Source organism: Lactuca virosa, chromosome 1 (genome assembly GCF_052849685.1).
Source record: "Lactuca virosa cultivar CGN04683 chromosome 1, Lactuca_virosa_CGN04683_v6, whole genome shotgun sequence".
In the NCBI taxonomy this organism is placed as follows: Eukaryota; Viridiplantae; Streptophyta; class Magnoliopsida; order Asterales; family Asteraceae; genus Lactuca; species Lactuca virosa.
The window spans coordinates 29,698,929-29,723,439 of record NC_136426.1 but is presented as its reverse complement, the minus strand read 5'-3'; the positions used below and the strand labels follow the sequence as shown (position 1 = coordinate 29,723,439).

Sequence of the window (24,511 nt, the reverse complement as noted above, 5' to 3'; positions counted from 1 at the left end):
GCCTCTAAAATACATCATTTTAGTGTGTGGTTGGATTGGTTACACCATTTTAGGGTTTAAAACTCATCATTTTTATGTTTTACCATTGGAGGTGGCATGATTGGAGGTGGCATTAAGGTGTTACACGGATTTTAATGTTAAAAGTTGTTTGGCTTTTAAATAAATGTGTCTAAAGGGTGTCAATTTATGTGAGTGATGAGGTTTGCATAGTAGCACCTTTTTTTAATATGTATTTGTTGATGGGTGTTCGGGTTTTGATTCTATTATTTTAGTTTTTGTGTTTGTGTAATATAAAGAAGAGATGAAATGATGTAAAGAAAATGATAAATATGTATGACTTGTTTGTGGGTTTGGGTTTTGGTGGAAGAGTGTTAGGATTTTGATTTTGTAGTTTGTGTAATTGTATAATAGAAAGAAGAGATGAAACTATGTAAAAATAATAATTAATAAATATGTATGTAATTATAGATTAAAAAGGAATAATTTCTAAAAATATTTTTAAGAAAAAAAAATGAGCATTTAATGGTCATATGACCGTTCCCTCTCCTCCACAGGACGTTCCTTTGTGTTGCACTTTCGGCAGCAGAAGATGGGACATGAGGCTGGGGTGGTATTTCCGACGTGGCCACAAAACGTCAAGGAGTTGCCACCTAGGTGCTCTCCACGACGCTTAGCCCCATACAAAGCAGCCTAAAGGCTATGTGCCGTTGAATGAAAAATTCTTTCACCATTCACTAAAAACATGTTTTTATAAAACTAATGGTATAACTAATGGTATAATACCGATTACAAAGGACAACCGTTTTCTTCTTATTATTATTTTTTAATGTAGTGAAGTTTTTTTTTTCTATTTTTTTCAATATTTAATAATTATACTTCATAGTATAATGTATTAAAGTGTTTTTTCTAATATTTTAATATTTATACTTAATAGCATGGTGTTGTACCGTGGAATGTTAAACATTTGACTAACAAACATACATTTATTTTGACGTCCAAAAGTAAAACATGAACTACTTGGTCAAACTATTTGGAATGATCATATCGTCAATTTGTTAGAATAATACAAACTTTCTCAACTAAATTTATATATATCCGGCCATATCTGATCAAAACGATTTTGCTTTTCTAGCTCCCTAGATAAATCATTTTCCAAATATAACCTATAGTTTAGATCCTCAAACCAAATTATAATGTGGTTTTTCAGGAAACAATACACATTAATCTTTAAAGTTGTACCCATCATATAACAATATCATTGCGCAAAAACCACTCTCTCTACATGTGTTTGAATCCAGGATCAAGATCCCACAATCATTAAGGGAAAACCACTCCATCTTCACAAGTCTGGAGAGTATTATACATGCATTAATTTTATTCTATTTTTCAAAAATGCATAAATCAAATAACAATAGTCAAAACTTAATCAACCTATGAAATTCAAAAGAAAACACCAAGTTTAATAAAAGAAAAAAGAAAAATTTCCGTCAGGGTAAGGCGTAAGCAAGAGGGTGGATGCAAGAAAAGAGGATGCAACATGATGGATTAGAGGGTAAGAGAATCAAGAAACATCAAGAAGTGATTAACCTGCACAACGTACTCTTTGCCTATGGATAAACAGGAATTCTGTTTACATAAACTATAATTCAATATGCACAAATGCTTACTAACACTAACAAAAAATGATTATCCAGAAGATCATAAGCACATCCAAACATGCTCGTCTACATACCATCTTGTTACAAAAACATGGTAATCAGTAATTATAGTGACAGTGGGGAAAAACACAAGTAAAGCTTCAAACTTATATAATGAAGAAAGCATGGCTTCATCAATATTATTTCAACTTAGAAGATGATTGATCGGTTCCATTTGTATGAAAATTGAACCAAAAATGTAAATTGCAAAAAAAAAAAAAAAAAATTGAAGTTGATAAAATGCCTTCATTTCAACTTCTTGCATAAACTCCATCAATTCTACAAAAAACTACAATTTCCTCCAACAAAAGAAACCCTATGGACATAAACATAATGGTCATTTTTAAAAAAAATGATGACAAAGTTAAAAAAAAAAAGGTAGAAAGCACCAAAATAACATAATACTACACGACAGCCTATTAATTTTAGTGGAATCTTGAATCCCCAAACATTTTTTTTTATGATTAATAAACATAAAACCAAGGGAAAATTTGAGTAAATGATACTTACAACATAGTTTTCGAGTCCAACTATTAAGGTTGAAGAGTGTACCTTTTCATTACATTTCACTTTTTGTTTGCCATCTTATCGTTGTCACCTTTATCGCCACCTTCTTTTCTCTTCATTTTGTCACTAAAAGGTAGTGTTGTAAAAATCCCGACTAGATCCTGATTAATCTTCGAGATGAAATTTTAACACTTTGAAGAAGTTATATCTCAATAGAAACTATTTAAGGTATGATTAGTATTGTATTAATCATATTAACCTATTTTGTTATGATATTAGTGGTTTTTATGAACTTTATATGATATTAGTCATATTTAATTTTTAAAAATTAAATAAATTAGCAATTAATAGTCCCCGGTGAATCCCTTGATTAATATCCGTCTAGCCGATTAATCCTTTAACCTCAGTCCACTGACTAACTAAAGTCGAACGATTGTTACAACCTTGTTAACAGGAAATGGTCTTGGTAATAGGAAATGGTCGTCTTTCATTCCATTCATATTTTTTTTTATTATTCAAATATGTATAAATAATATATCAATATTATACAAAACCAAGAATTTTAGTATATTTTTATAAGTTTTTAATATATATATATATATATATATATATATATATATATATATATATATATAGAATAAAAAAGAAGAAAAAAGAAACAGAAACACTTGATGAAGTAGCCTTACGTAGGTGGTCACTGCAGCTCCTTACACCCGATCGGTGTGGTGTTCATCACACACATCAAATGTCGTGTGGTAGTATACCTACATGCCTAATGTCTCACTTAATGATATTTCCAATCGGATCTAGCACATCATAGGTTTTTGCAAGCAAAGGGATATATGAAAGAGGTTTTATATATAATTTAGTGAGAGAGAATGATAAAACTATAAAACATCCTTTTAAAAAGCCATAACTTTAATACCTCTTAAAAAAATTTCAAAAAACGTATGTAAAAGTATGGATTGTATAGAAATCGACATTTCTTACTTGTACATATTGGTGACAATCATACTCTTATTCAAGAAATAATTGATATGTTTTATATAATAGTATAGATACAACTTCTTTACAATGTTAAAAATTAATCGGTTTCCACAACTTCATTAATTGTGTAGACATGCATTAATCACTAATGTTGCCTAATCGGTCACATACCATCTATGGATTAATTAGCTAGACATATATAAGTTGGGATTAATTTTTACACACTCATAAAATGTATGTTTACAAATTAAATTAATTAGAAACACATAATTTTTTTTTACTTCAAAAGAATCTCCTCAAATGTAATAAGCAAATATTATTTTCCCCAAATAAACAAATTATGGTTTTCTTCGGATATCAAAAAGTTGTTATTAATTTAGTAACTAGCACATCACTATATTACTTTTACATTTTCGAATTTGAGTTAAACAAAATAAGGCAGGTTGAGCTTCAATCTTATTTTCATTTGCCTTCTCAAAGTCTACCGCATTATGACGCTAAAAACCTGGGGGGTCTGGGATCCGGCCATAGCTTTCATTATAAATGCTCTGAAAAACCAACCTCACAGAAGGAACCGCCATTGTTGATTATCTGCGGTGTACCCGTTGATTGTCGTTCCGAATATAGAGGTTCACTGATGGCGGAAACGGATATATATGGGGAGTTTGACTTCTGATTTTTGACGTACGACTAAAAAAAAGAGATCAAATGAGGCTTGAAGTTAAACACGTATAATCACACAGGGCCACAGCTGGCTACTTCACTGCCTTCAGTTCCATGAAAGGAGGCGTGCATGACAGTCTATCTCTTGCTGATGTGGCCCGCAACCACCAAGTCAAAGTTTCACCCATCATTTTGTTCATGATTATTGCATTATCGAGGGAGAGAAGTACTATATAAATTAAGATATATACATGCAGCCTTCCTCACTTCGACCTCATCTTCAACAAAATAGATATGGAAGTGGTGTCAGTTTTAATCACGCTATTACTTCTCCCTGCCTTCTTCCTCATCATTCTATACAAACTTACAAGCTTTCTTTCCAAAACCGTCCACCGTCTGCCACCAGGACCGCCCGGACTTCCTATAATCGGAAACCTGCATCAGCTCGACACCTCCAACCTATCAGGCCACCTATGGCGTCTCTCCAAACGTTATGGCCCTTTAATGTCCCTGCGCCTTGGTCTCATCCAGACCCTCGTTGTTTCCTCTGCTGAAATGGCCAAACAAGTCTTGAAAACCGAAGATTTGGTTTTCTGCACGAGGCCTCTGTTCACAGGCACGAAAAAGATCTCGTACAACAATAAAGATGTAGCTTGGTCACCTTACAATGAGTATTGGAGAGAAATGAGAAAGATTTGTAACGTTCATTTATTCTCTTTGAAACAAGTGAACTCGTTTTGTTTTGTTCGTGAAGAGGAAGTATTCACTATGATTGATACTATTAAGAATCGAATTTCGATCAAACAAGAAGTGATCAATTTAAGTGAAATTGTGATGATTCTGATGAGTAATATTGTTTATAGGGTAGCTTTTGGGAAGAGGCCATATGTTTACGATGATGAACAGAAAGAAGTGAGACGATTTCATGAGCTTTTGCTAGAGTGTCAAGCTTTGCTTGTTAACTTTTATTATAGAGATTATTTTCCATTCATGGGGTGGCTTGATAAACTGAATGGAAGCATGTCTAGACTCGAAAAGAATTTCAAAGACATGGATGAGTGCTATCAAGATCTCATCGATGAGCATCTAAATCGAAACAGGCCAAATGAAATGCAAAAAGATATGGTTGATATCTTGCTAAAACTCAAACAAAACTCAGATTCCTCCATGAATCTAACCTTTGATAACATCAAAGCTGTGCTCATGGTGCGTAGTTCAATCCCCTAATCGTTTTTAAACATCTAACACCCAATTTTCTAGTATTATATAACTGTGTTTGAATTTTTCAGAATATCTTGATAGGTGGGACAGAAACAGGCGCTGCGGTAGTAGTGTGGACGATGACTTTGCTGATCAAGAACCCTAAATGTTTAAAGAAAGTTCAACAAGAAGTGAGGAATGCAATCGGGGACAAAGGGAAAGTACATGAAGATGATCTTTATAAGCTCGACTATCTGAAAGCAGTAATCAAAGAGACATATAGATTGTACCCAGTTGCACCCCTTTTAGTCCCACGTGAATCGAGAGATCGATGTATTCTAGATGGATACGAGATACCAAAGAAGACTCTGGTGTACGTGAACGCTTGGGCAGTGGGGAGAGACCCGAAATGTTGGGAAAACCCCAAAGAGTTCGACCCAGAGAGGTTCATGGGAAGTAGCGTTGATTACAAAGGAAATGATTTTGAGCTGATTCCGTTTGGTTCTGGTCGGAGAGGGTGTCCGGGGATGACTATGGGAGCTGTGATGGTAGAGCTGGCTCTATCGAATCTTGTTTACTCGTTTGATTGGGAAGTGCCGGAGGGGACGAAGGAGATTACTACTTTGGCAACAGTTGGAACTGTTTCACATAAGAAGGATGCGCTTCGATTGGTGGGTAAAGTCGTTTACGATCATGTTCATGGCTGCTGCGAGAATTGACTGGATTTGATCATTGCTGGTCTCGTGTGACTGTGTGACCTTTTATGGTGAATCGTTGTCGCAAGTTCCAAGTCTTTCTTAGTCGTCTCGTCAATTTAATTTTCACAGGTGTAATTGAATGTTTGATTTGTAGGAGCATGCAATATGTAAAAATAAAACTGATCGACAAAAAGTTGTGATTAGCTACAAATTCGTCATTTGGAGGAAAGGGGTCAATCAAATACTACCGTAAAACTTGTGTATAACGCTTACGAACCATATTTGAAGAAAAAGAAGCCTAGATGTTACTTCTGCAGTGTTTGTTGTTCAAATCCTCCCATATACATGTTATATTCTCACAATTAATTAATCCTCCCATATACATGTTACTTCTGCAGTGTTTGATATTAAACCACATTGATCATAGATCATAATTAATTAATCATCCTTAATAAATAAATATATTTTTACCACATGTTATATTCTCATTTATTTTGCTACATGTAATTTTGTGGTTATTTTAAATTAATTTTTATTGCACTATGGTTTTTTCATTTTATTAAATTCTAGATAATATTTAAATTCAATAATAAATACATATCAATTTTATTAATGAACTTTCATTCTAATTTCAAATTTACTAAATTAAAAATTTATTAATTATTTTAATTTATTTATCTAAATTATTTGTCTAAATTTAAAAGAGAAAAAAAAACACTTTAATTTTTATCATTCAATATTTTCTCACTTTTCTTATAAATTCATACTTCTCAAATGTTTAAAATTTTATATTTAGTTTTTCTTTTAAATAAACTCATGTAATACATAAGTCTCGCACCTAAGTATCATATTAAACAAACAAATCATATATACATACACACATTAACCACATTGACTTCTAAATGGTAGAAAATGACAGTGGTGGTTGTGGTGGTAACGTTTGCATCGATGGTGGCGGAGGTGATGTTGGTTGAGGTGGTGACGGTGGCGGTATTTACGGCAACCGTGGTTGGTGGTGGTGGCTGAGGAGGAATTTCTAGAGGTGGTGATTGAGATGACAGAGTTGTCAAAGATGGCAAAGGTGGTTGGTTGTTAAGGTGGCAGTAGTAGTGGTGGAGGGGGTGGCGGTGGTGACGGCTACATGCTACAGTAGCGGCAGACAATGATGTTGTTGGTGGTATAGGTGGAAAAGAACCGCTAAAAAAAAGTAAAAGAGTTGTTTTTTTGGGTTACAAAAGTCTACATAAATTATAATACTTTGATATATATATATATATATATATATATATATATATATATATATATATATATATATATATATATATATATATATATATATATATATAAAGAACATGGAATATAAGAAGGGAAAATGACTTACGAGCCCAATGAAGTTTTCAAACCGTTCAAAAAACTCAATCATGTTTTGTTTCTTCAAAAAAACCCAACGAACTTAACATTTTGTCTAAAAAGCCCAACTAAGTTACATTTTTGTTCAATTTTATGGAAGTCAAAGAAGAGAAACAGATGACGTGGTTTATTATCATATCGGGAAAATGACTTGTCATACCATCGAAGTTTCCAAACTGTTCAAAAAACCCCAATCATTTTTGTCTGTTAAAAAAAACCCAAGGAACTTAATCTTTTGAACAAACAAAACATGATTGAGGTTTTTTATGGTTTGGAAACTTCGTTTGTTTTTTTAGACAAAATGTTAAGTTCGTTGAGTTGTTTTGAACCGACAAAACATGATTGTGTTTTTTTGAACGGTTTGGAAACTTCGTTGGACTTGTAAGTCTTTTTCCAATATAAAAAAGAACGTAATACATATATTTTTAGACCCACAGTCGTCAACCATATAAACATATCAAACTAAATAAAATAAACTTTTATTATTTTAATAAATAATCCAATTTCAATTTTTTATTATTAAATGCAATATTAGTATTGTTGATATTTTTATAATTAATATTTTTATTTTAAGAATGTTTTTTTTATTTTGCAAAAAACATATCAATTTTAATATATATTTAAAGAAAGGATATACATATACATAAATTTTTATAATGTAACATCCATAAAAATCATGCCAAATTTAAACTTTTTAAAACATTTCAAAACTCATAGTTATTACAAAACTTGTTTTCAAAATAGTATGTTGTAAGAGTATCCCATAATCAAAACATAAAATCATAAAGTGTGAGGAGCGATACGATCACGCCTTCGTCTTCCCGCGATCATCAAAAGTACGTGAAACAATAATCGATAAATGTAAGCTCGAAGGCTTAGTGAGTTACCCCCAAAATACCAACGCCATAGAGATATATCCATATCATATAAACATATAAGCAAACAACATGCATAATGAGTCATCAGTCTGACTGGACCGAATCCCGGTCCTCAGTCTATCTGGACCGCTCTCCGAGCTCTCGGCACGTCTGAACCGCCCTCCTCGGGGCCTTCAGCCTATCCGGAACGCTCGATGGGCCTTCGGCCTGACTAGATTTGCCCGGCCCGGGCCTACAGTCTACCCGGTCCGCCCAGGGTGTCTTGGCCTACTGCACACAGCAGGACCTGCCTCAACCCTTTCCTCAAACCAATAAACATGTGCACATAAATATCATACGCTAGCATGCAATAACAGATAGTCGTACAATCTAACAGATCACTAACATGGCAACCATCCTATAACCAGGATACCGATCAAACCGATCTCTAACATAGCAACCATCCTACAACCAGGATATCAATCTAACAGATTACTAGCATAGCAACCATCCTAAAACCAGGATGAAATCTAACAGATCAATAACATAACAACCATCCTAAACCAGGATGTAAATCATAAAGGGTCGGCCTTGGTGCCGTAGACCCTGTTGATATAGTGAGGAGAACTCACCTCTCAACTAGCTCGAATCAAAGTGACAAACCCAAACTCTCGAACCACGACTATGAACTCCACCACCTATATTTAGCATAAAATCATTTCCATAAATTTCCAATTTACCAAAATACCCCAGAAGTCAACTAGTCAATCCTTGGTCAAAGTCAAGGTCAACAATTCATGTTGACCCGACTCGTCGAGTGCAGTTCACCGACTCGTCGAGTCCTTCCTGAACTCGAGAAGTCGTGAAATCCCCGGTTGACTCGTCGAGTTTCCCCGCAACTCGCCGAGTTCATGCATATCCAAATGTATGGAAAACCCTAGCTGACTCGCCGAGTCACTCTACTGACTCGTCGAGTCCACGCAGAAATCCTTGCACGACAATCTTCATCGAACTCGCCGAGTTGGCTATGCAACTCATCGAGTCCCTTCAGTCCTTTCTCCATCCAGATGATTTTTAAGCCACTCTAAAGCTCCATAATGCAGATCTAAGCTCTTAAGGCATGCTTCTTACGTAAAGTTGCAAACTTTACGTACATGCTAGGTGATAATGGCCCAAATCAAGCTAAAGAAAGGTTCTAAGGGATGAAGAAGGTATTAACTCACTAAAGGCTGAAACTTTATGATCTTACAAACCAAGATAAGCCTAGATCTGAAGTTGCAACTTCAGATCATGCCTAATACCCAAAACAACATATCAACATTGCCAAAGTGGCCCCAATCTCATACATGCATAGATCTAGATAGATGAAGGTCATGGTAACAACTTGTTACCTCAAAAACGGTGCTAAGATGAATAAGAGCTCGGATCTACAGCCTTCCTTTTGTTCCAAGCTTGAGTACTTCAAGATCTTCCTTCCACAATTCACCACAAGGCTTAATATCACACAAAAAGAGAGAAAACAGTGATTTAGGGTTTCTGGACTCACAAGGGGCTGTAAGGGGAGGCGAAAGGGGCAAATCATCCTTTAAATAGGGTACAAAACCCTGGGGATTAGGGTTTCTCATTCCAGCTCCAACTCGCCGAGTCCGTCCTCCAGCTCGCCGCGTTGGTCACTTAAAACCCGCGATCAGAACCGTGCCTACTCGACGAGTCGGGGCATCCAACTCGTCGAGTCGACTTTTAGAATTGGAAATATAAGACTGAAAGTTTATACCTGAGAGTCGGGATGTTACATATAAATTTATGTTTTAGTTTTTATTAAGATCTAATTTAGTCCTCGTTAACTTTTGGTGGTGAAGATAATGATTAGGTGGGTAGTGTCGAAGTTGGCAGAAGTGGTGTCGGTGGCCATGATAGAAATTGTGGAAGTGGCATGGTGGTGGAGATGGCTGGGGTGGTTGGTGGTTGAGGTGGGAACAGAAGTGGTGGCAAAGATGACATAGGTGTTGGTGGAGATGGAGATGAAAAAAACCGCTAAAGAATAAAACAATCATTCTAGTCTCCAAAGGGTTGGTTTTTTCGGGTTAGAATGTCTGCGAGATTTAGAAGACTTATTCCATAAAATTAAGTCTTCCTTTAGGTTGGGGCGCACACTACAAGAAATGGGGGCATTAGCGGTGACGCATGTCATTAGCGGCGACATGTAATTGACGCGTTACATGTCGCCCCTAATGCCATGTGTCGCCGCTAATAGTCACATAATAGTGATCCGCGTCAAACGAGCCCCATCCGTTCGATTTGTTTTTAATCGTAGGATTGTAATGGAACAAGAAAAGGCGCTGACTTTTCCCCCCAGGTTGTCGCCGCTAATGCCTACGCGTCGCCACTAATGCCCGTCGCCGCTAAAGGCCGTTACAGATAACCTCCCCCCCCCCCCTCAGCTTCCTTTATGTTCCTTTCTGTGTATCGTGTCTTCTGTGAAACCTCCCAGCCGACTCAAGTTCCTTCGACCATCGATCACGTCCAGCCGTCGTTCCTGCCACAAGACCGCCAGCACCGCCGACCCAGCCTCCATTCCGTCAATTCCGTCGAAGACTCATATCATCGGCGACGAGGAAGTAAAACCGGGGATCATAGGTGGTTTTTGCCTCCTTCTCCATCGATTTTTTTTTATTTTCTTCTCCCACTGATTTAAGAGTACTATTGTTGCAGCCATTGTAGATTTTTGCGACGTCTAGTGGGTTTTCTTGTTTTCTGTCGGAATTTAGCCGGAAAGAACTTGTTAGTCGGAAAGTTACCGGAATACCGCCACCACCACCCTTCTCCACCAGATTACACAACCAGGTTCCTTTATAACATATGTATTTGTGTATTTATATTATGTGTATGTACATATGTATTTGTATGTGTTTTTGTAAGTATGTATAATGTATGTATATGTGTTTTTGTAATTATGTATGTTTATATATGTGTGTTTGTTTGCCATATGTGTATATGAATTTGTATGTATAAGTCTATATGTTTATATATGTATATTTGTTTACCATTTGTGATTGAAATGTATGTATAAGTGTATTTTAATATGTTAATTTTTATATATAGATATGTATTATGTACAAGTTTATATGTATAAGTGTATGTATATGTATGATCACCTAACTTGTGTATTTGTATGCAATTTCGAAAGTATAATGCTATAAAGGAAAGTGTATTTGTATGTATATGTAATATGTGTATTTGTATGTATATATATATGTATGTATTGTATGCAATTTGGAAACTAGAATGCTATAATGAAAAAATGAAAAAAATGAAAAAAAAACAAAGTAGGATGCTATAATGGAAAGTATTATATTTTATATGTGTATTTGTATGTATAGAAAACTACATATGTAGTTTGTGTATTTGTATGCCATTTGGAAACTATAATGTTATAGATGAAAAAACACAAAGTAGGGTGCTATAATAGAAAGTGTATTATTTTTGTATATACAACATGTGTAACTTTTATTCATATTGTAGTTTTACAGGCTACATATGGGGTTTGGTTGGGCGATACTCTTCTACGTGATGGCGGATGTTATGGGCCTAGGACATGGAGGTGATGGAGTTGGGGATCCACCACCTCCAGTAGGCTTTGGTCGTGGACAACACGAACAAGATGGTAAGTCTCATTATGATATATTTATTAGCTATTTTTATCCATTTATTATAAGCTATCGTGACTAATATTTTTAATTATATTTTTTAGCCGAGCTTCCTAAAAAAAGAAGAGACCTAGCAAAAAACATCCAACTATCAAAGATGATACGGGCAAACAAGGGAAAGCCCATGGATTTGGATTTCGACAGAGAGCTCACATATTCCCCTGTCGGGAACCGTGGTAATTGGTTTACACGTGAGATTAGGAGGTATATGTGGATGAACATCCCTTTGAACGTATCTGGTTGGGACAATGTTTCCCCCGCTTTAAGAAATGTCATAGTCGTGCATCTAAAGGTAACTTGGATAATATTTTAAGTTTAATTGTGATTGATATTTAATTAACTAACTTTTTTGTATTTGTAGAATAAGTTTGATTTGGATAAGGTTAACTTGGATCCCGATCGTGCTCAATTGTTGCAGAGCATTGACGCGACTTTACAAAGAGTTTATAGAGGCCGAAAAAATAAAGTGCATACTCATTTTCAGAATGTCTGAGGGCTTACAGATATCCCAAGGGCATTAGCCCCCCCCCCCCCCCCGATGGTGTGTCACGTGAAAATTAGGCACAAGCAGTCGAACATTTTCAAACGCCCGAATTTTTAAAGCGTTCAACGTCAAACAAAGGAGTCTGTGCACAACAACAAGTTGTAAACAGAGGGGGATCATGCTCGTATAGCAATGCATGTTTCAAAGAAGTAAGCTATGATATATTTAACTGTTTATTTAAATTATAATTAATCTAATTTTAAATGTTAAATAGGACATCACTCGAATCGAAACATTTCGTAAGGCTAATACTGATCGTCAATGAGTATTTAGTAGTCCTGCAGTTGAGCAACAATACGTAAGTGGTTAATTTGTATTTTTATATAAGTGTTTATATCGTCAAGGGGTATTTAATAATCTAATTTTTATGATATTTATCATTTTTTGAAAATGCAGAATGCTTTACTCCTTGAGATCAGTCAACAAACTCAAGCTTCTTCACAAGCCATCGGTTTAACACCAAAGGATACACAAAATTGTTTTGAAAGAACATTGGGTGTTCGATGAGGCCACATCAGAGGCATCAGGGGTAAACCTTCTACGGTTGTGTCGATGTACGATCAGGAACAACCACTGACACAACCACCGCCACAATCACGGGTGACAAAACTATTTAATTTTGGTAATTGTTTCGAATGTTGGTAATTGTTGGTTTAGTAATAGTTTCAAATATTGGTAATTGTTAGTTTGATAATAGTTTATATGTTGGTAATTGTTATTTTGGTTATAGTTTGATATATTGGTATTTTGTAGTTTGGTAATTGTTAGTTTATGAAAATACAATGCTATAATGTGTTATATGCAATATGTGTAGTTTGGTAATTGTTAGTTTATGAAAGTACAATGCTATAATGGTATTTTGTAGTTTGGTAATTGTTAGTTATAGTACAATGTTATAATGTGTTATATGCAATATGTGTAATTTGGTAATTGTTAGTTTATGTGGAATGTATATTTTGTATATAGAATGTTATAATGTTGGTTTAAGATATGAGACTATGTTGTTTTATTTGTAGTTGGAAATGCTTCAAACAATGTTAAAAGATTCGAATTGTAGTGCCGCACTTGAAGATTGGTTTCGTTCATTGCCACAACGAAATGAAACCGGAGGAGACGAGGAGAGCGATGATGACAAGTAGCTAGTTGTAGGATTTTTGTATGTTTTGTTTGTGTAAGTATTTTAGATTAGTATTTTCGATATTTTGTATTAAGTTAAATTGGATGAGTATTTTAAACGGATGTTGGATTAATATTTTGGAATGGAAGGATGTGGGATTAACTTAATTAATATCATAACAGTTTTTATACTTTTTATATAGTTTTTTTTTTCAATTTTAATGTGAAATAAATAAATAAAAATTTACCAATACCGGCGACGCCTTTATTGGCGACAGTTGGTTATTAGCGGTGACAGGCCTTTAGCGGCGACATTTATATTATCAACAACAAAGCATCAGCAGCGACGTTTTAGCGACGACGCGTCGCCACTAATACTATTAGCGGCGACAAACGCTACTTTTAGCGGTGACGGCTGTCGCCGGTAAAACTCCAATTTCTTGTAGTGGCACCATCTGTGTGCATGTATGGTGACTGGTATGGCGTGTTGTGGTGCCTCGGCTACATTTGTCATGCTACCTTTTTTTTAATATATAAAATAAATATTTCAAACATAGCATTTTTTTAAAAACTAAAAATTCAGTAAAATTAAAATAAAAACATAGAAATTCTAAAATACAACAAACACAAAAAAAAAAGATTTAAAATTAAAAACATAGAAACTAAAATTATCAAACCTAGATAGACCTAAAGTAGGGGTGAGCATTTGGACCGGTGGACCGGACCGGACCGGACCGTTTTTTGACCCCCGGGCCGGTTCTCGGTTCTAAGATTTCTATCCGGTCCGGTCCGGTTTTTTTCCCGGTTCGGTCCGGTTTTTACCGGGTTTAGAATCGGTTGGACATGTTTAAAAAAAAATCAATTTAATTTAATCGGCTAAGAATCTTGACCCCATAACAGTACGTAGCCGCTACCAATTACCATATGCAACAAAAGATCGACATCGACTCGATCATCGAAAGTTTCAAGTCGCAAATCGGATTCGTTGCCCTTCTCTCAAGTCGCAAGTCGGACGTTCCCTTCAGGTTATCGTTCCTTCTCTCAACCTTCTCGGCTTCTCAGTTCTCTCTCAACTCTCAAGTGTCGATTCTCCCTCTCTCAAGTCTCAAGTGTCGATTCAAGTGAAAATCGATTTATGTGAAATTCAAGTCTCGATTCAGAAGTAATGGAATCAAAAATCCGGAATGCTAATTGGATTGGAGTTGATGATGATGAAACTCAAGTAAGGGTTACGATTTTTGGTTGTTTTTTGTTAATTTTTGTTGAAATAACAAAGAAGGTTGTTATATTTAGTTGAATACTTGTCAAAAAAAAAATTATTGTTATTATATGTAAACTAGGGTTATGATTTTTTGTTAATTTTTGTTGAATGTCATTAAGTATGTTGTTATATTTAGGTTATTTGTTGTGAAATTTTTTTTATTGTGATTGTATGTAAACTTTAACATCCGGATTTTCAGGTATGTTATTTTAATTAATTTATTTTTGAGGATCATTGATCTACTCGACGAGTTGGTGCTATAACTCGTCGAGTAGAAGCAGGGTGGCCACGTGAGTTTAATGAACTACTCGACGAGTCCAAGAGTAGACTCGCCGAGTAGGCGCTGTAAGTGGAAACCCTAGATCCCCGGGTTTGGGACCTATTTAAAGACACTTATAGCCTCATTTGCGGCCACACCTCACTGAGAAGAAACCCTAATCGCCCCTTGAGCTTGTGAGAGAGTCTTGAGCCTTACTTGAGATTTGTGAGTGCATTTTGGTGAAGGAAAGGAAGATTCCAAGCTAGGATTGAGAAGAGGCTGATAGATCTACTGCTTATTCGTCCAAGAGCTTCTATTAGAGGTATCAAGTTCGAACCTTTCCCTTTTATTTGAGTAGATCTCTCATCTTGAAGATTAGGGCTTCTTTTCCTTTCATTTTGGGACTTTAAGGATTTGGGGTTCATGAGGAGGCTTGAACTCCAGATCTGGACCTTAGGAGGTCTCTAGCACCCAAAGGTTCCTGCTTTATTCAGCCTTGATGGTATTTATGAGTGAAAACCCCATTTAAATCATGTTCTTGGCATTTCATGCCCAAAATGCCAGGCATGGACACCAAGTTCAGACCTTTACGTGATTATTGGGTGTTAGAAGGCCAGATCTATAAGTTAGAGAAACAGATCTGACCTCAGAAGGTCAAATGAGTATTGTCATGGAAGAAACTCGCCGAGTCCATGAGCGGACTCGACGAGTCGGATCGTGTTGCACCACGATTCGTGATCAGTGGTAGCCCGTTCAGAGAAAGGTTAACTCGACGAGTCGAGTGAGGCCTTAGGAGGATTCAGAGGACACGCATGGACTCGCCGAGTCACCCGAGTGCACTCGACGAGTCTGGTCAAAGTTGGACCGTTGACTGAGGTTGACTTTTAGGGTTGGTCAACATTTGGGCATTGGACCATTGGAGGGGTAAAATCGTCTTTTTCCCTTCTGGGAAATTATAGGAAGGGATTAGTCTAGCCTATGAGAATAGTGTTAATAAGAGATAAACTACTTTATGTGATTAGGCGGAGGCTAGATCGGTGATATCGAGCACGAGAGTTTACTAGACATCATACGAGGTGAGTTTTCTCACTATACCTTACCTAGAGTGGTAATTATGTGTGACCGGAAGGTCTTATGTGCTATGACGAGTATGTGATATATGTTTCTATGTGATATGTATGTGTTATGTATGTATTGAGTAAGAATGGTATGGACCGGAAGGTCAGTATGGTATGGACCGGAAGGTCAGCAGTGTATGGACCGGAAGGTCAATATGGTATGGACCGGAAGGTCGAAAGAGTAGGACCGGAAGGTCTACTCAGATTGTGGGACCGGAAGGCCCCTGAGACACATTGACCGGAAGGTCTCGTAGAGCTACAGCCTCGAGTGGCTTATGTGCTGTATGTAGTATTTTGGGGAACTCACTAAGCATTTATGCTTACCGTGTTATGTGATATGTGTTTCAGGTACTAGTGATGATCGCAGGAAGGCGTCGGCGTAATCTGTACACACTGATAGAAGATTATGTATTTGAGATTCTGGGATATGTATTATTATGATGACATTTGATACATGAGATTTTGAGAATATTATATGAGTTTTATTATGTGGAAAAATGAAAAATTGTTTTAAAATTTTCGTCGTTACATAAACTAGGGTTATGATTTTTGGTTGAATTTTGTTAATTTTTGTTGAAAGTTATAAAGTATGTTGTTATATTTTTTTAATTAATTGTGGAAAAGTTTTTGTTGTGACTATATGTAAACTAGGGTTACAATTTTTGGTTGCATTTTGTTAATTTTTGTTGAATGTCATAAAGTATGTTGTTATATTTAGGTAATTTGTTTTCAAAATTTTTTTATTGTGATTGTATGTAAAATAGGGTTATGATTTTTGGTTGAATTTTGTTAATTTTTGTTGAAAGTTATAACGTATGTCGTTATATTTTGTTGATCAATTGTGAAAACATTTTTGTTGTGACTATATGTAAACTAGGTTACGAATGTTGATGAAGAGGAATTTATTGAGAATACACCACAAATCAATTTAGTTGATGATTCGGCAAAAGATGATCAATCAAATTTTAACAAACGAAAAAGAACAAATGGCAAAACGAAAACAAGTCGCAAAAAAAAACAAACAAGTGGCAAAGAAACATTCTCTTGTTGGGACACATTTGATAAAGTTATGATAGAAGAGGATGATGGTATCAAAAGAAGATATGGAAAATGGCATTGGTGTGAAAAACTACTAAAGGCGGATGTGGAAAGAAACGGGGCTTCTAGTTTACTCAAACACGTAGGTAGGTGTCAAAAAAACCCGGATAAGCTACAAGATCAAACTCAAACCAAATTGAATCTAAAGAAGGAGTCAAACGGGGAGACTAGTGTTAAAACATGGAAACACGACGACGCTAGGATCAAAAAAGCATTACTAAACCTTTTTGTGGTAGGCGAACTGCCTTTTAAGTTCGTTGAAAACGAGGCTTTTGTGGAATACACCAACGCACTTAATGCTAAGGTTGTGTTTCCATCTAGACATACGATATCCCGGAATGTTTCCAAGTTTTACATAGAAGAAAGAAGCAAAATGCTTCAATTTTTAAGTAACCCAAACACCGCTATACATTTGACAACGGACACTTGGACATCTTCTTGTCAAAGGACTACTTACATGGTGGTCACGACTCACTTCATAGATGAGAATTGGATAATGCACAAAAGAATTATAAACTTTAGAGAGATAGAAAGCCATAAGGGAGAGGATATGGGCTGAGAATTACTCAATTGTATTTGCGGATGGGAAATACAAGGCAATTGACTTTTTGGTAAAAAAATTGCCCAATCTTTACGATGGTGGAAAGCATTTCCAAGTTAGGTGTATGACCCACGTTTTAAACCTTATCGTAAAGGATGGACTAAAATACCAAAACTATCATGTTGAGTGTATCCAAAAGGCGGTACGGTATATTAGATTGTCACCACAAAGAATAAACAAGTTCAAGAAGGCGATGAAAGATTGTGGCTTACAAACGAAGAAGTTTCTATGTGGTGACACCCCTACCCGATGGAACTCGACTTTCGAGTTATTGAAGTCCGCATACCAGTTACGAGAGGCATTTATGGAATTTGGAGTAAGAGGTAATATTTATTTTTAAGTTATATTTCAGTTTTTCAGCAACATTTAAAATTTTTTGTAATCTGTGGGTTTTTTAAACAACTATAACTCATTCGTTTTAAGTCGGATTGACCTGCGGTTTTTTCCAACATTTAGTTTACAATTTGTAGATGAATTTAGACTATAATTTTGTTGATTTTGGTATTATATTCGAATAATTTAAGCATTTCAGCATCATTTTAATAATTTTGTAATCTGTGGAATTTTTTAAACATCCATAACTCATCCGCTTTAAGTCAGATTGATACGCGGTTTTTTCCAACGTTTAATTCACAGTTTGTAGATGAATTTAGACTATAATTTTGTTGATTTTGGTATTATATTCAATGAGTTATAGTCTTTCAAAGTTGAGCTATCAAAACTGAATAATTTCAGCATTTCAACAACATTTTAAGAATTTGGTAATCTGTGGAATTTTTTAAAGAACCATAACTCATTCGTTTTAAGTCGGATTGACACGCGGTTTTCTCCAATGTTTAATTCACAGTTTGTAGATGAATTTAGACTATAATTTTGTTGATTTTGATATTATATTCAGTGAGTTACAATCCTTCAAAGTTGAGCTATCAAAGCTGAAATATTTCAGCTTTTTAGATATTATTTTAGACTATAATTCTGAATTTTATGTATCTTTGACAGATAAATCATATGAAAGGGATCTCAGTAGAGTACCGGAAAATTATGACTTTGAAGTTATAACTGAAATGGTGAAGTTCTTTGAAAAATTCAAGACAAAAACCGAGCTTGTTTCGGCTACATCAAAACCTTTGGTAAATCTTTTTATCTGGGAAGTCTTAGATGTGGACATACATTTAAGAAACTGGTCAACCAAACCAATGTTTCTCGAAATGGTAAAAGACGTGAAGACGAAATACGACAAGTATTGGGGTACATACAACAAGATGAACGATTTTATGTACTTTGTGGTTTTACTTGATCCTACCACCAAATCAACTTTTTTGTTACATGCTTTTAAAAAAATGATCGGGTACATGGAAGTGATGGAACCGCCATTGACCCCCGCGGACATAGACATAAAAGCACGTCAAATGGTCCGAGAGATTGAGAATAGGATGGAGAATTTATTTATGACCTACTTGAAACGATTTGAAAATGGTGGATTATCTCAACAAGAAGCGAGTCAAAAAGTTATTGATGTTGATGATGATAACAATTTTTTCGGTGATTTTCTTTGTACGGTAGATGTAGCAACTCGGATCCAATAGATAACAAGTTTCGAACTTATTTGAAAGAGAATATAGTTAATTATAAAAAAGATTTTTCAATTCTCGGGTGGTGGAGACTAAACGCGATTAGGTTCCCGACAGTTGCTCGGATGGAGAAAGGTGATTACTTTTTTTTAGTCTTTCATAGTTTCTTTATAAATTAATGTTGTTACAATTTAATTCTTTTTTGTTAGACATATTGGCGATACAAATCTCAAGTGTGGCGTCCGAGTCCGCGTTTAGCACATGTGGTAGAGTTGTAAGTGAGTATTAGACTAGTTTATCGACTTTGAGAGTTGAAGCTTTGTTATGCACCCAAGATTGGGTGAGAAAGTCTACAAATCCAATAATTGACAATGTTGATGACATCTTGAACGATGATGATATAGCTTTGGGTAAAAAATTACAATCTTTGTTCTTTTTTTATACAATTATTACTTTTTATTAAATACTAACAACATTTTCATTTGTGTTTATGTAGAGATTGCACAAGCTTTGAACATATTAGATATAGATGACAATGATATGGGGAAGAGGCCAATGCAAGATTAGATTATGAGTTTATGAAGTTTGTTAGTTTGATTGATTTTAAAGTTTAAACTATGATTTTTGGTGTTACGGTAATACTTTTGTATGTTTGTCTTATGATTGTTAACTTTTGTTGGTAAACTTGATTTATATGTTAGTTGCTTTTATTTGGAAAATTAATTTTGCAAGTTATGCATGAAACGGAAACGTAATCATTCTATCTAGTTGTATCGTATCAAACTCAACAACATATTTGTTTTAACGAGTTCTATGAAACCCAAAACCTTATTTTAATGATTTGTACTCTATGCAAGTAAAGTTGTACCGGTCCAAACGGGTCCAAGAACCGGAAAACCCGGACCTGGACCCGGACACGGACACGGACACGACTCATTCGGTCCGGTCCACGGTCCACAAAATTCTCCATAACTGGTCCGGTTCGGTCCAAATGTTCACCCCTAACTTAAAGGGCATCTTCACCGGAAAATTGACCTTCCAAATCGTCGACTGGTTCCACGTTAAGATCGATGCGGTCGACGTTCCAAATATGTTCCGTCGAGTCCCTACAAGAACATGATGCATCTCAACATCATGAACTATTGCCCTCCTCGACGGGTACTCCGCGCTTCCAACCTCAAAAGCTTGTGTCGGTGGAACGATCTCGTTTTCGTTATACTCACATATTGCATTTCCTTTGTCTTCGAGAATTATATTAAGCAATATGATACAAGTATACATCACCTCACTCATTTTCTTCTCCTCCGTATAAGACGCGGGGTATTTAAGAATATGTCAACGTTTTTTCAAAGCTCCAAATACTCGTTCAACATCCTTTCTCGCCTTCTCTTGAGCTCTCTTAAACTTCAACTTTTTGCGATCATTTGGACAAGACAATGACTTCTCAAAACAGAGCACGCTCCGGATAGATCCCATCCACAAGATAATACTCGTTCCTATACGATGTTCCAGCTACTTGAAAGGATGAGTCGGCGCAGTCCCATTATACATGTCGTCAAGTAATGGAGACATTTTAAGAACATTAATGTCATTGAGGGAGCCAGCTGAGCCAAAGAATGCATGTCATATCCACATATCATGTGAGGCCACCGCTTCAAGTATAACAGTTGGACACGTTGCCGTGACGTCATTGATGATACGCAAAAACAGAGATTTATGCATACGGAACCGGCGACGAGAATAATATCATATAAACGTGGCGTCATCCACAAAGTAATCTTCCATTAGTCGTTCATTAGTTGCCTCACGGAATCTTTGTATGTATATTCTCTTCCTCCGGCGTGCATTCTTCGCATTTTCTTGTTGTAGTTGATCGATCATCTATTATGTCTCCTGAATGACATCTATGGTCGTTTCAAGCAAGACATCAAACATGCCCGATGAAGATGACGAATACGACATTTTAAAAGAGTGTATTTGAGTTGTAAATTGATTTTGATGAGTTAAAATAATTAAGGGTTATAGTATATAACTATTTATAGGAGGTTTTTTAAAATAAAAATAAATAAATAAATAAATAAAGTAAATGGAAGTGGCCAACCACCCCATTGGTCCACTCTGCATAGTCAAACTCGGCATTTATTCACCGAGATACCTAGCCGAACTTGGCAAACCGAGGGGTCGGCCCGTGTGCGCCGAATCGCCGAGCTTCTCGCCGGAACCATACCGTCCAGGCTAAGATATTAAGATATGGTGAATACATCGGGAATTTCAATAGATTGTGATGAGGTGTGAAGCATGGACACGTAATAAAACAGGCTTCTAGACTGTCTCTTTCTTGGATGTGTCGGTTGGAAGTGGCGGTGCATAGGAATCCATCAGCTGCAATTTTCTCATGGCGGAAACCGATATATCTGGAGTTTTATATTTCTAATTTTTAACGTCCAGGAATATTTTTCCTTACATAAGAAGAAAAAAGAATATCAACATTATCTCGGATTGTGCGATGGAATATATCGAAGCTTCGAAACTTTGATGAGGCGTAAAAAATGGCCACGTAATCAGGCAGGCTCCTTCACCGCGTTCTATTCGATGAAAGAAGCGGTACGTACAGTCGAACACCTGCTACCATCGAAGGCAAAGACACAGCTAGTGACAGTTTGATTTTTAGCCCTGATTTTACTCAGGCATGACGTAAAATGAATATGCATCATCGAGGAGTTGAAGTATATAAAGACAAGGCTCCTGCTTGCTTGGAGCTCATCTCCAATCAACAGCGATAACAATGGTGTCATTCTTCATCACACTATCAGCTCTTCCTGTCTTCTTCTTCTTCCTTCTTTTCAAATTTAGAAGCTTTCTTTCAAAAACCCTCCACCGTCTACCACCCGGACCTCCCGGGCTCCCTATAATCGGAAACCTGCACCAGCTCGATACATCCGACCTTGCAGACCACCTATGGCGTCTCTCAAAACGTTATGGCCCCTTAATGTCCCTGCGCCTTGGTTTCATTCAGACCCTCGTTGTGTCTTCTGCTGACATGGCTAAAGAAGTTTTGAAAACGAAAGATTTGGTTTTTTGCACGAGGCCTGTATTGACAGGTCAGAAAAAGATGTCGTACAGCAATAAAGATGTAGCTTGGTCACCATACAGTGAGTACTGGAGAGAAATAAGAAAGATATGTATCATTCATTTGTTTTCTTCGAAACAAGTGAACTCGTTTCGTTCGGTTCGTGAAGAAGAAGTTTTCGCCATGATTGATACTATAAAGACACGAATTTCAATCAAAAAAGAAGTGAATCTGAGTGAGACTATGATGATTCTGACGAGTAATATTATTTCGAGGGTGGCTTTTGGCAAGAGGCCGTATGTTTATGATGACGGACAGCAAGAAGTGAGACGATTCCAGGAGCTTTTATTAGAGTGTCAAGCTTTGCTTGTTAACTTTTATTACAGAGATTATTTTCCTCTGATGGGGTGGCTTGATAATCTTAATGGAAGCATTCCTAGACTCGAAAAGAATTTCAAAGAAATGGATGAGTATTATCAAGAAATCATTGATGAGCATATGAATCGAAACAGACCAAACAAAATGCAAGAAGATATGGTTGATATCTTGCTTCGTGTCAAAGAAGACTCAGATTCCTATATCGATCTCACTTTTGATAATATCAAAGGTGTCCTTATGGTGCGTATTTCAATTCTTAATTTCGAATCTATAGCTGTTTCGACTTTCGATAGTAATTAAGCCATAACTTTGTTTGAAATTTGCAGAATATCATGTTAGGGGGAACAGAAACAAGTGCCTCGGGAGTGGTGTGGGCGATGACATTGCTGATGAAGAACCCTGAATGTTTAAAGAAAGTTCAACAAGAAGTGAGGAATGCAATCGGGAACAAAGGGAAAGTAGAGGAATGTGATCTTTATAAGCTCAACTATCTGAAAGCAGTGATAAAAGAGACGCTTAGATTGTACCCAGTTGCACCTCTTTTAGTGGCACGTGAATCGAGAGAAGAATGCGTTTTAGACGGATACGAGATACCAAAGAAGACTCTGGTGTACGTGAACGCTTGGGCAGTGGGGCGAGACCCGAAATGTTGGGAAAGACCCGAAGAGTTTGAGCCAGAGAGGTTTATGGGAAGTAGCGTTGATTACAAAGGAATGGATTTTGAGTTGATTCCATTTGGGTCTGGTCGGAGAGGATGTCCGGGGATGACGATGGGAGCTGTGACGATGGAGTTAAGCTCTGTCGAATCTTGTTTACTCGTTTGACTGGGAGTTACCGGAGGGGACGAAGGAGATTAATACTTTGACAACTCCGGGGACTGTTTCGCATAAGAAGGATGCGCTTCGATTGGTGGGTAAAGTTTACGATCGTGTTCACGGCTGCTGAGTCGGTTAATTGGGATGTTTTCCCGGATAATATGTGATTTTGTTAATCCAGTTTTTCTCGGATGCGATTGAATATATGATCGTTCCAGCATGTTTCATGTTTTTCAATGCAAGATTCCATTTAAATACTAGTCAATAATTACGAGTTTTTTGCAATAATGTGTTGTTTTAGTTTATAATTTGGTGGCACCTCAACAAAGCCCATGATATAAAAAATATGAAAGTAACTAATCTAAGCATACTAGAAATCTAGTATGAATTGGAAGATGACTAAAAAATTTGTGAACTATATATATACTAGTGCATAAAATGAGACATTCTATTGAAAAACATTAACGTTAAATACTTCCAATGATACATTTTGGACATAAATGAAGAGATTTTATTTGGAAAAACCAAAAAATTATTTCAAAATTTAAAGATTAAATACAAAATAAAGTATTCGAAAGTAAATGATCATTTTTTAAAAACTAGAAAAAATTCTTTTTTAAAAAAGTGGACAACCAACTTTATAAAATATAAAATTGAGACCTTAATCTACATGGTTTTTGCTATTTTTATTTTTCTTATTTAATTTTTTTCTTTAATCTTTATTACATATTATCAGTGTTGTAAAATTCTCGATTAGGTCCTGATTAATTTTCGATTAGTCCTTAAGCGTACCCGACCGATTAGAAGACGATTTGCGATTAATCCATGCTTATACAATGAGTGAAGCAGTACCAAACGATCAAATTTTAACATTGTGAAAAAGTTTCAACTCAGTAGAAACTATTTGAAGAATTATTAGTGTTGTATTAATTATATTAACCTTTTTTTTATGAT

At 36.0% G+C, this 24,511-nt stretch overlaps 2 protein-coding genes and 1 pseudogene across 3 annotated transcripts; all 3 read left to right on the top strand.

Moving 5' to 3' along the window:
• The first annotated feature begins 4,138 nt into the window (after positions 1–4,138).
• LOC145104237 (cytochrome P450 83B1-like) lies at positions 4,139–6,068 on the top strand. The gene is made up of 2 exons (XM_079041509.1): positions 4,139–5,060; positions 5,144–6,068. The coding sequence occupies exons 1-2, from the start codon at positions 4,149–4,151 to the stop codon at positions 5,771–5,773; spliced, it is 1,542 nt and encodes a 513-aa protein (XP_078897635.1). The 5' UTR covers positions 4,139–4,148; the 3' UTR covers positions 5,774–6,068.
• An 11,848-nt stretch (positions 6,069–17,916) lies between these two features.
• Positions 17,917–19,861, top strand: LOC145112447 (zinc finger BED domain-containing protein RICESLEEPER 1-like). The gene is made up of 6 exons (XM_079048613.1): positions 17,917–18,046; positions 18,723–19,265; positions 19,361–19,429; positions 19,504–19,572; positions 19,630–19,704; positions 19,791–19,861. Exons 1-6 carry the CDS (start codon positions 17,917–17,919, stop codon positions 19,859–19,861), a joined length of 957 nt encoding a protein of 318 aa, XP_078904739.1.
• A 2,218-nt stretch (positions 19,862–22,079) lies between these two features.
• LOC145104230 (cytochrome P450 83B1-like) lies at positions 22,080–23,730 on the top strand (annotated as a pseudogene). Its single transcript, XR_013707034.1, has 2 exons — positions 22,080–22,982; positions 23,069–23,730. The product of XR_013707034.1 is annotated as a cytochrome P450 83B1-like (transcript).
• The last annotated feature ends 781 nt before the right edge of the window (positions 23,731–24,511 follow it).